Here is a 10,301-nt window from a genome sequence, read left to right on the forward strand (position 1 = left end):
GGGGAGGATTTCAACATCCCAGTAATGTGTTTTGTTTTAATTTTAAATGATTGACTGTACTTTTAAATCTTAGTGCTATTTTTATATGTGGGGGAGACGGAGTATTCTGAGAACATTTTTTTGTCAGGGAACTGTTTTCAAGGTGTTCTTAATTATTAAAATGTCATTCATGAACACTAGACCAGAAACCCTCAAATTTAATCTATGTTATTTATTTTAATCTGAAGATAAGTATCAACAATAATTCTTTTTTGTCTTTATTATCTTTTAGAGCCAGATTCACCAGTTTGCTCTGGGTAACCCTGTAGCAGCACAAAGCAACCAGTGCACATTGACCTGTTAAATTAGGCTTATGGTTGCCTTGCATCACCAGATCAGCACCTATGAGCTGGGATGCATTGGCTAATCTGGCCTTTCATTTGCAACTGGCTTAATTATTCAGGACACAGGCTAATTTTAAATTAAATTTTTAAAATATTTTAAAGTATAAAATTTAACTTGGCAAATAACATTCCAGAACATGAGAGCAGAATTCTGTTGTCATAATTGAAGGAATAAGAGAGACACATTTACCCTTCCCCTCCCTCCCCAAAATATCCTATCTGTAAGATCCTGGAGATGGACTGTACCATACTGGGACAAGACATGGGTAACAGCTTAGAGGAGTATTAGTGAGAGGAGTCTGTGAGGATGTTTGGAGCACAGGAATGTTTCAGGGTGTGAAAGTGAGAATATAGGGGATACAGGATGATCTAATGGCAGTGTCAGAGATAGAGGGAAGAAGACCAGGGATATTCATGACGCATGAGAGGAAGGCGGGAATAAAGTTATGTTCAGGGTAGTCCTGTGTTGAGGAGAACAGAGCTGTGCGCTGTGCAAAGACCTGAGGTGGGGAGCTAGTGTCAAGATAACCACATATAAAAGACTCCCAATGATCTTTTTCTTTGGCTCCTCTGAGTACCATAGCAGTACCCAGGGTCCATTAAATCAGAGACTTCTCTCAGGGACCTTTCTCCTTCCTTCACCATGTGTCCCACCATGGGCCCTTCTCTTTGGATAGTACCAGTCTATCTAATGCATTAGTTCTCAAACTGTGGTCCATGGACTACTAATGGTCTGTGGCCATCTTGCAGGTGGGCCACAAGGCCTGAGACTCACTCTAATGTGACCAACCTCCTTACATATAGCCATAATTTCCCCCAGCACCATGCACATGTCTGTTTCCCTCTCCCCTCACACATAGTCCACCCTCCAGGCACCATAAAGCAGTGCTGTGGAGAGCCAAGAAAAGGAAGTGGCCATAACATGAAAGTAAGTGGGGCTATTATGAGACCAGGAGAAGAATGGGAGAAGGTGGAGCAGGGGGAAGCGTGGGTTTTGGGGTGGGGAAGAGGGCTGTATTAGGGAGACAGTGCTAGCTCAGTGCACAGTGGATTGGAGCAAGCAGTGTCATGGATCTCCTTCCATGCACAGATAGTCTAAGCCAGCATGAAGCCCTGGAACCTTTAAGTAGCAAAGACAGCTGGGGTCAGTCCACCTACCAATAAAAACCCTTGATGCTTGAGTCCAATCTCTCCCATACCACTGACCCATGAAAACCAATAGATGTGTATCATGCAAATTGGATGTGGGGGAAGACTGATGATTTGCTGTTAACTCTGACATCATAGTAACTCCACTTCAGAGTGACCCAAGTTGTTGAGCAGAACTTGTTTGTACTCTATATAATTATAATTAGCTACAATAATAGATAATAACAGGTTAATTACAGCTTAATTTATTCAAATATAACCAATGAACGATGAATTTTAACTACATGGAAAGTTTGAAGAGTCTGCATTGTTCTGTTGATATCGTTCAGAACAATAAAAGGTCTGAGTGCTGAATTTCTTAAGGGCCTAGTCTAAATTATTGTTATTCATAAACCAATTGCCAGATTTATTTGTAAACACTCAAAATTCACTCTGTACTCAATAAATGCTATACATAGGTGAGGGTACATGCTGTTCTTCATGCATAATATAAAAGGTCAAATTCAAGTGCAAAATTCAATTCAGTGTTAACTAACTATGGAGCTGGAATTGAAACACTGGCTCTAAACACCACTGCAATTCCCTATAAAAACACCAATTATGCTGTTAGCTTATCTTAAGATTCATAAACAAAACCAGCTTCTTCTGATGGTATGATGTTATTTTTCAGACATTCCTTTCTTGGTTATTCAATTGTCCCAGTTACCTGGGTTTGATACAACTGGTAGAGGAGCCAAGAGTGTTTCAGGAAAAGCTGAACTAAGCTGGTATAGAAAAGTAGTTTTTCTGTGTTTCTGTTGTGAACAAAAATGGGCAACTTGCTGGTGGAATAGGTGCAACATACATTGTGGTTTGGGTTCTTTTTAATTAGCATAGGCATGTTAACAGTCCTTTTTATTTCCTGAAAATAAGGTGTTATTTTTATTTTTCAAAAGCTTAAAGGCAGGTTTTGAGCCATTGAGTTTGTGGATGTTATTGCTGACATACAAATGTTTTAGACCTATTTTCTTACATGGAACAAGCAGACTCAGAGGTTTTTGTAGGTCTTGTGACAGATGTTAGTGCTCTTTCTGTACTTTTGAGGAGCATTCCTGGTGAAATGGAGCATGGCAATAGAAGAATTGTCATATTTGATCAGACCAATGGCCCATTTAAGTCCAGTCTTCTGTCCCTGATGCCTCTAAGGAAGGTGTAAGACCTTCATGAGGAAAACTACAAAATTGTGTGCAGATGCCTGAGGTCATGGACACTTTGCAGAATAAAGTCTTAGCTCTAGCAACACTAGATTTTTAGCAACCCTGAGACAGAAAGGCTTTCACATCTCCCTCACCCTGCGTTTTGGACTTCACCACTTTTTGCCCAACCCTTTGCATGAACAGCAGACCACCATTGTGTCTGTGGGTTTACTGCCTTTCTGAATCACTTTTTCAAAATCAAGTTTAATGTTTGTTTGATTCCTGGTAAAATCCTCTTCAGATCTACTGCACCCATAGTTCTTCTGTACTGGTTTTAACAGGGCATTGGGGTGGTAATGTATAAATGCAGCATACCAGGAAAGAAAATTTTATGTAATATTTAGAGATAGTGAAAAATAATTTTTCCACTTTTGTTTGTTATTAAACATTTTTTACTGTCTTGCTTAATTAAAACTCTTAGTTCTGTGAAGTTTTTCTTTCACACCAAACAGCTGCACTTACAATGCCTACATATTATAGGGTAAATCTATTTCCAAAGGCCAAAGAGAGAAGCTGAGGGCCAATGTGTCAATTTTAGGTTTATTTTGACCTCCTTGTCATGAATGCAGATTAATATGAGAAAATCTGGTCATTTCTCTAAGGGACAGGCAGAACAGTTTCTTATTAAAACTGACATGCTCAATCAGAGCTGCTACTTGTCTTGCAAAGCTCTGACTGGGGACTGCTCATCACTAACTTCAATTTGATGTGACACCAGAGCGTCAAAGCAGCCCCTAAGTGCTTCTTTGGGAATCTAAGAGGAAGAAAAATGTGCACCACTATTTGTCCAGTGAGCAGCCCCTTTACCTGAGATAACTGATATCTACACGCTAATGCTGTGTTGTTGTACTACCTGCTTCATATAGGCTGAAAGGATCATCAGAATTATTCAGGATAATCATCCAGAACAAAGAAACGTATATATCATAGTCATAATCACTGGGTTCAGGGCAAAAAGCTCACCAAGACAAAATTCAGTGTGTGGTTCATGGGCATGGTAAGCAGTAGTGAGACCACAGCTGAAGTTTCATGATGATTTTCTGAAAAGACCTTCCCTTCCAAAAGTCAAAGTATGGGGTAAATTGCACATAGGATTTTGATTTGGGACTATCTCTATTGTAACATAGGGAGGACTACATTTCCCACCTGCGGCAATAGGGAAATGGTCAATTGCCTTCAGAACGTTTTGCTTCCATATGGAGAGGATTAGTTAGGCATGCTACTGTGTATAGTACTGAAAGAGCAACAATATGGGTTTTAATGGGGAGGTTTTCAAAATCAGCTAAGAGAATCATTGCAGTTGTGCTCTTGAGTTCTGTAGGTTCCATTGCCAATCTCCCCCAAATGCTTTGCATGTTGATTCAGTGCATTTCTGCGTTGCTTGATGCTGTGTTCTGACACCAGCAATCTAAACTACTGTGTAAACCTGTTTCACCTACTGATTGGGCAGTACGATGGAAGTGACTGAGGCACTGTTGCATTACCTCAAACATATGGGTAAAGAATAACTGCCAATACTTTAGATCAAAGGCTACCGTGAACAGCTGACTGCAAACCATATACCATACTGAACGCATACTGCAACACACGTTCTAATGTACAGCAAGACTCAGGATGTAACTTCCAGCCTGCTGATATAAGGTCTAGGTAGGCTCCCCACTAAAATCACATGATAAAAGTATGCATTTTGGATCTTATCCTGCAGTGCTCAGAGAGAAAAATCTCCCAGGAATGGGTCCCTTTGAATAGTTATTTTGTGCATAAAAGTATATGGTTTGTATAAAGGAATAATTTAAAACAATGTATTTCTCTTTTGGAAAATTGGTCAACTTTATTTCCATCCCAAACCATAATTTATAAAGATGACCCTTTGAGAGTTTTGCATAGCAGTATGATTAATATGACTCTGGCTGGATCTAAGTGGGGCATCAGGCCTCTTCAAAGCACTTATGGGGACATTAGGAGTTCGGACTGACACCACATTGGTCACTCAGCAATGGAGAGTACAGAAACCACTTCAAGAGGCCACTGCAATAGAAGGAGGCATAATCTAATGGTTCATATATGGTAGACTCCCTCTGTCACTGTCAGCATGTCAGTTTAACCTCTTTGCCTCAGTTGCCCCATCTATGGAAAGTAGATGCTACGTACCTGACAGTGAGAGAATTGATTCATATTTCTAAAAGTCTAATAATAAATAACAAAATATATATAGTAACATTCCAGCATTGTCACCTGTCTTTGTGTCACTGTGGAGGCTAGAATGTCTACAAAGTCAGTTGACGTGATGGAAATAGTGACATGTTTGGTTGAGGGCTTTTTCATTAGAATATCACCAGGATGAATCATGACAAGGGTACATAGTCTCTGACTGTCCAACTTTTAAGTTCTCAGACATTTTGACTCCACATAATGCAGATATGCCATGCAAAACAATGTATCTATATGATGCCAAAAATCCTAGATAATTGTAGTATCAATGAAAATTTATGCAATATGCTCTAACACTACAACTAATTTCCATGCAACAGTTTCAGTTGTTGTGTGAAAACTGCAAATGATGGATTACTTAGCCCATATACCACACACATTTGCCACAAAATACCACAAACACTGCCTAGCCCTTCCTTGACTCATACCCCTTATCCACTACTCTCTTGAAAATCAGCATGAAATCTCCTGTGCTGTAAACACACTCTTCTAGCTCCACCCATATTTACCTTAACATCATAAACTCACTCTTCTAGCTCCACCCATATTTACCATAACATTATAAATTCTTGTGGCAAAACTAGAGGTTGTCACTAGTAGGCATTCTCCAACAGTGCAGAACTTGATACAGACTTTTGTTTAGGGTTTCTGCCAAAATAAGTGAAATTCATTCCTGGCTTTTAAACCTTGCATGAATTTGGTTCAATTGCCTCTCCTTCCCCCAAGTCCTGTGTATCTTACTATTCAAATATGTCTTCATTGGGAGTCACACTTGAGTAGGATTTAGTTCACAAATATTAATATTTCATTGCAAAATTCCTTCTTAATTGTCTTTCATTACCTCAAACGATTAGAAAGGGAGCTAAACGAACATTTTCATATAAAACTGCAGATATTGATGACCCCAGCTCTGCCAAAAGTTATCTGCCATAAGAAATGTCCTAGGCCACGTCTTCTCAAACATTTGGAGTCCATGACTCACAAAATGACTGAAAAGTTATCCCATGAGCCACTGTATTCCCCAAACCTTTGGTGACAAAAGACTGAGAATTTGGATCATAAGAAGAAATAGTGGGTGCAGGCTGGTGACAGTGTTACAGTTAAAGAGACAGTGCTCGTTGGTGGGACTGGCATTTAAAGTTGATGTTTATTGGTTTACAATTATTTCAGGGCTCCAGTGAATTGAATGAGGCACTTCTTAAAAGCATCAATGATGCCAGGAAGATTCATCTTGTTCCATGTCACCTCAGAGAAAAGTTTGTGCTACGTTTTGCTATTTGTTCCCGCACAGTGGAATCTGTTCATGTCCAGCTTGCCTGGCAACACATCTCAAAGCTAGCAACCGATCTTCTGAAAGCACAGGAGCAGGAGCAGCAGCAGTGAGGAATAAGGCTGGGGTGAGGAGCGTTAATTGATTTTCTCTGTGCTTTCAAGTTTTCTTTTGTAGGCAAAGGAATTGGGTTGTGGGTGGACAGGAGAATGTAGCAATCGATATTCCATGGCCCAGCTACATTAGCAAAACTACTCAAGCAAATTGTATTGTAACACAGTCTCCTGACTATATTATACCGTAATTTGGACTTAATGATTGCTTTGTAGCCAGGTTACTAAGCAGTGTAATGGCACTGTGAAAATCAGGACTGAATGGAGCTTTAAAACATGGTTTTAACACTGTTCTTGCCTAGTGAGAAAGGACCAAAATACCTTATTACAACATGGAGCACTATCCTATTGAAGTTCTGTTTGTTACCATGGTAGTTTTGCAAGTGGCCTTGGAGACATCTGCTCTCCTACATGGGACAGCCAATGGTAAGAAAGATATTAGAATAAAGTAATAGCTTCTGATGTAACAGTTTACTATGTCAATTCCCCTGGCTTTCCTTAAGAACAGTTTCCTTTGGACAGTGGCATCAGTGGCATCCCCAGGGTGGTGCAAGGCCTAGGGCAACACCCCCTACTGCCCCAGGCACAGGGCCCTTGGCAACACTTGGTGCAGACCCAGCCCCAGCCCCATCCCACCCCTTCCCCAAGCCCTGCCCTTGCAACTTCTTCCTGAGCAGTGAGAGCCAGGGATTACCTGGGGGCCTGTCATGGGGCACCAAAAGGCCCACTTCATTCTGCTCTATAGCAGCAGGTAGCAGAGCACCCTGGGTCTGGAGCACTCTGCTTCCTGCTACCTTGGTGAAACGCAGCAGGCCAGGAGCCCACAGTGGGTTGGGGCTGCTGCCTCGCACCAGGCCTCCATGTAACCCCATAGGCCCCACCCTTAGGACAGCTGAGGTGGCTGCCACAGGGCTCCCTAAAGTGCATTGCTGGGGAGACAGCCCCATACTGTCCTATGGACAGGATGGCTCTAGCTTTGGAGGCAGCCACCCTCTTAAAAAGCAATGTTTTACATATGGCTAATTCTATCCATCTAGATAGGTACTTCAGTGGCCCACATCTGACTGCCTAAATGGTATTGCAAGTAACTAGGAAACCAGGAACACTTTTAAACTAAGGAATACACATATTTTATTTGGAGTTGACTTCAGTAATAAAAAGTTTATTGATCTGTTGGCACTGGAATCTAGTGCCAACCTTTTGGCATGTAGAAGAACCAACTCAGATCTTAAAATAATGAAAACAATGGACGTTTAAATTTAAAAGCACTTGTTCCCTGACTACCTGCACAGAGCAAAGGGAGAATGGACTCTTTCCTCGCCCCTGCCCTTTCCACACAGTGCTACTTCCCACAGCATTATACTCTGAATATTTAGGAATTCACTGCACTTAAATGAAAAATTGACCTACTGGGTGCGGGGCAGACGCAGATATGGAGGAACCCATCCTGTTCTCATGGGCTGAAGTATGTTCCATGTATCCTTACATCCCCTGTATGCTATCTGGGAAGGGAGAATAGGGCCGCGTCTACACGTGCACGCTACTTCGAAGTAGCGGCGCCAACTTCGAAATAGCGCCCGTCACGGCTACACATGTTAGGCGCTATTTCGAAGTTGAAATCAACGTTAGGCGGAGAGACGTCGAAGTCGCTAACCCCATGAGGGGATGGGAATAGCACCCTACTTCGAAGTTGAACGTCGAAGTAGGGCACGTGTAGACGATCCGCATCCCGCAACATCGAAATAGCGGGGTCCGCCATGGCAGCCATCAGCTGAGGGGTTGAGAGACGCTCTCTCTCCAGCCCCTGCGGGGCTCTATGGTCACCGTGTGCAGCAGCCCTTAGCCCAGGGCTTCTGGCTGCTGCTGCTGCAGCTGGGGATCCATGCTGCATGCACAGGGTCTGCAACCAGTTGTCGGCTCTGTGGATCTTGTGTTGTTTAGTGCAACTGTGTCTGGGAGGGGCCCTTTAAGGGAGCGGCTTGCTGTTGAGTCCGCCCTGTGACCCTGTCTGCAGCTGTTCCTGGCACCCTTATTTTGATATGTGCTACTTTGGCGTGTAGACGTTCCCTCGCAGCGCCTATTTCGATGTGGTGCTGCCCAACATCGAAGTTGAACGTCGATGTTTCCAGCCCTGGAGGACGTGTAGATGTTATTCATCGAAATAGACTGTTTCGATGTTGCTACATCGAAATAAGCTATTTCGATGTAGCGTGCACGTGTAGACGTAGCCTAGGACAATCTGCAAGGCCTCAGATCTTTTGGCCCCTTCCCAAGGCACCCCATTCCCTGCTCTCTTTTGCTCCTTCAGGGGTATGTATTCCTTCCTCAGTCTTTCAACTCCCTCCTTGCACCTGGCTTGGCTGACAATCATTTGACAGTGGTCATGCTTTAATTGTTCCTGTTAATCTGATAAATGTTTATGTTATCAAGGCTGATTCCCACTCTGACACTCTGAGTGCAGAAGGTGGGGGCCTGAAAGAGACCTTAAAAATACCTTGCCTCAATAGACTTATGCATAGAAGCTTCCCAAGGTCACAGATTCCCTGACCCTGGGAGGTAGCTGTCACTACCCAAGTGAGAAAACACCCCCTTTAAAACTCAGGAAGACACACTTGAAATGTTTCCCTGTGGGGTAACCCTAAACTCTTAACCCACGCTTATAAAGCTTGAAAACAAAGAGGAAGAAATTAAGCTGCAATCTGATAGCTGACCTTTCCTTCTTAGGCATGCATATACACAAACCCTTCTCGAGGGCATAGGAATCAAATAATTGCCTTTAAACAAAATTTTAAAAAGAGTGATTTTATATCAAAACAAAAATAAAGTATACGAATAAAGTGATAAAGCATACTTAGTTGCTAGGTGTTACAGAGAAACTTAGAAAGGGTAGATAAAAGCAAAGAGAATTAATTCCCTGGGATTCAGTTTAGAAGTTCCTGTGCGGGGGGAGGGGCGTACATCAGCTGGCCTAAGAAGTCCTGCATCAAACCCAAAATAAACAATAACCTGATTGCTTCTGACTAAGCATTTCCTTTATCCTTACATATCTGTGTGCCCAGATCATGTTGTGGACTGAATAATTACTTAGACTTAAAACATCTCAGTCTCTCTCCTCTAGCCAGACAAAAGAAAGACCCCCATCAGCACATAACTGCTCCAGTTTAAAAGATTCCTCTCTATTTTGAATGGCTCACTTGGCTGCTTGCAAATAGAGAACCTATTCTTTCTGGATTTAACCCTTTACAGGCATTCATTTATGACATACATCAAGAGGGATTTCCTACAAATAGCTAGCAATGTTTTAAGTGAGAGTGATCTTATAATTAACTTACATTTAAAGGATTTAAAATTATTAAACATCTTAGAATATTACATAGCAAAATGAATATATTAGTTTACTTTTTATCATTTCTAGCATCAAAGTACACAGTTGTAATTTCCAAAACTGGACAGTGAAAATGGCCTTGCCAATTTTGTTCTCATTTTCTCATGCACCAGCACAATGCCATACTTCTGGCATTTCTCATACATCAAGTACATGCTTGCAACTAAAGCTATTTTCTTTCATTAAAAAGAAAAAAAATCTTGAAAACAGATGCTAGGTTCACAAACTTTTTCTTTTCTTTTTGAGCCAAACCCAGTGAAATCTATATCAATACTATATTTATACTATATAAGTGAGAGTGATCTTATAATTAGTTTATATTTCAAGGATTTAAAATTATTAAACATCTTAGAATATTACATAGCAAAATGAATATATTAATTTACTTTTTATCATTTCTAGCATCAAAGTACACAATTGTAATTTCCAAAACTGGACAGTGTAAATGGCCTTGCCAATTTTGTCCTCATTTTCTCATGTACCAGCACAATGCCATACTTCTGGCATTTCTCATACGTCAAGTACACGTTTACAACTAAAGCTATTTTCTTTCAT

The 10,301-nt window shown here is 41.3% G+C and overlaps 1 protein-coding gene across 1 annotated transcript in view; it reads left to right on the plus strand.

The window, feature by feature from the left end:
• The window catches only part of DDC (dopa decarboxylase), a 75,321-nt gene extending 68,960 nt beyond the window's left edge, over positions 1–6,361 (plus strand). Inside the window, exon 14 of the mRNA XM_074985478.1 lies at positions 6,149–6,361. Coding sequence (XP_074841579.1) covers positions 6,149–6,361 — 213 coding nt within the window. The remainder of the gene's footprint in view (positions 1–6,148) is intronic.
• The last annotated feature ends 3,940 nt before the right edge of the window (positions 6,362–10,301 follow it).

This window comes from Carettochelys insculpta, chromosome 2 (assembly GCF_033958435.1).
Source record: "Carettochelys insculpta isolate YL-2023 chromosome 2, ASM3395843v1, whole genome shotgun sequence".
Taxonomy (NCBI): domain Eukaryota; kingdom Metazoa; phylum Chordata; order Testudines; family Carettochelyidae; genus Carettochelys; species Carettochelys insculpta.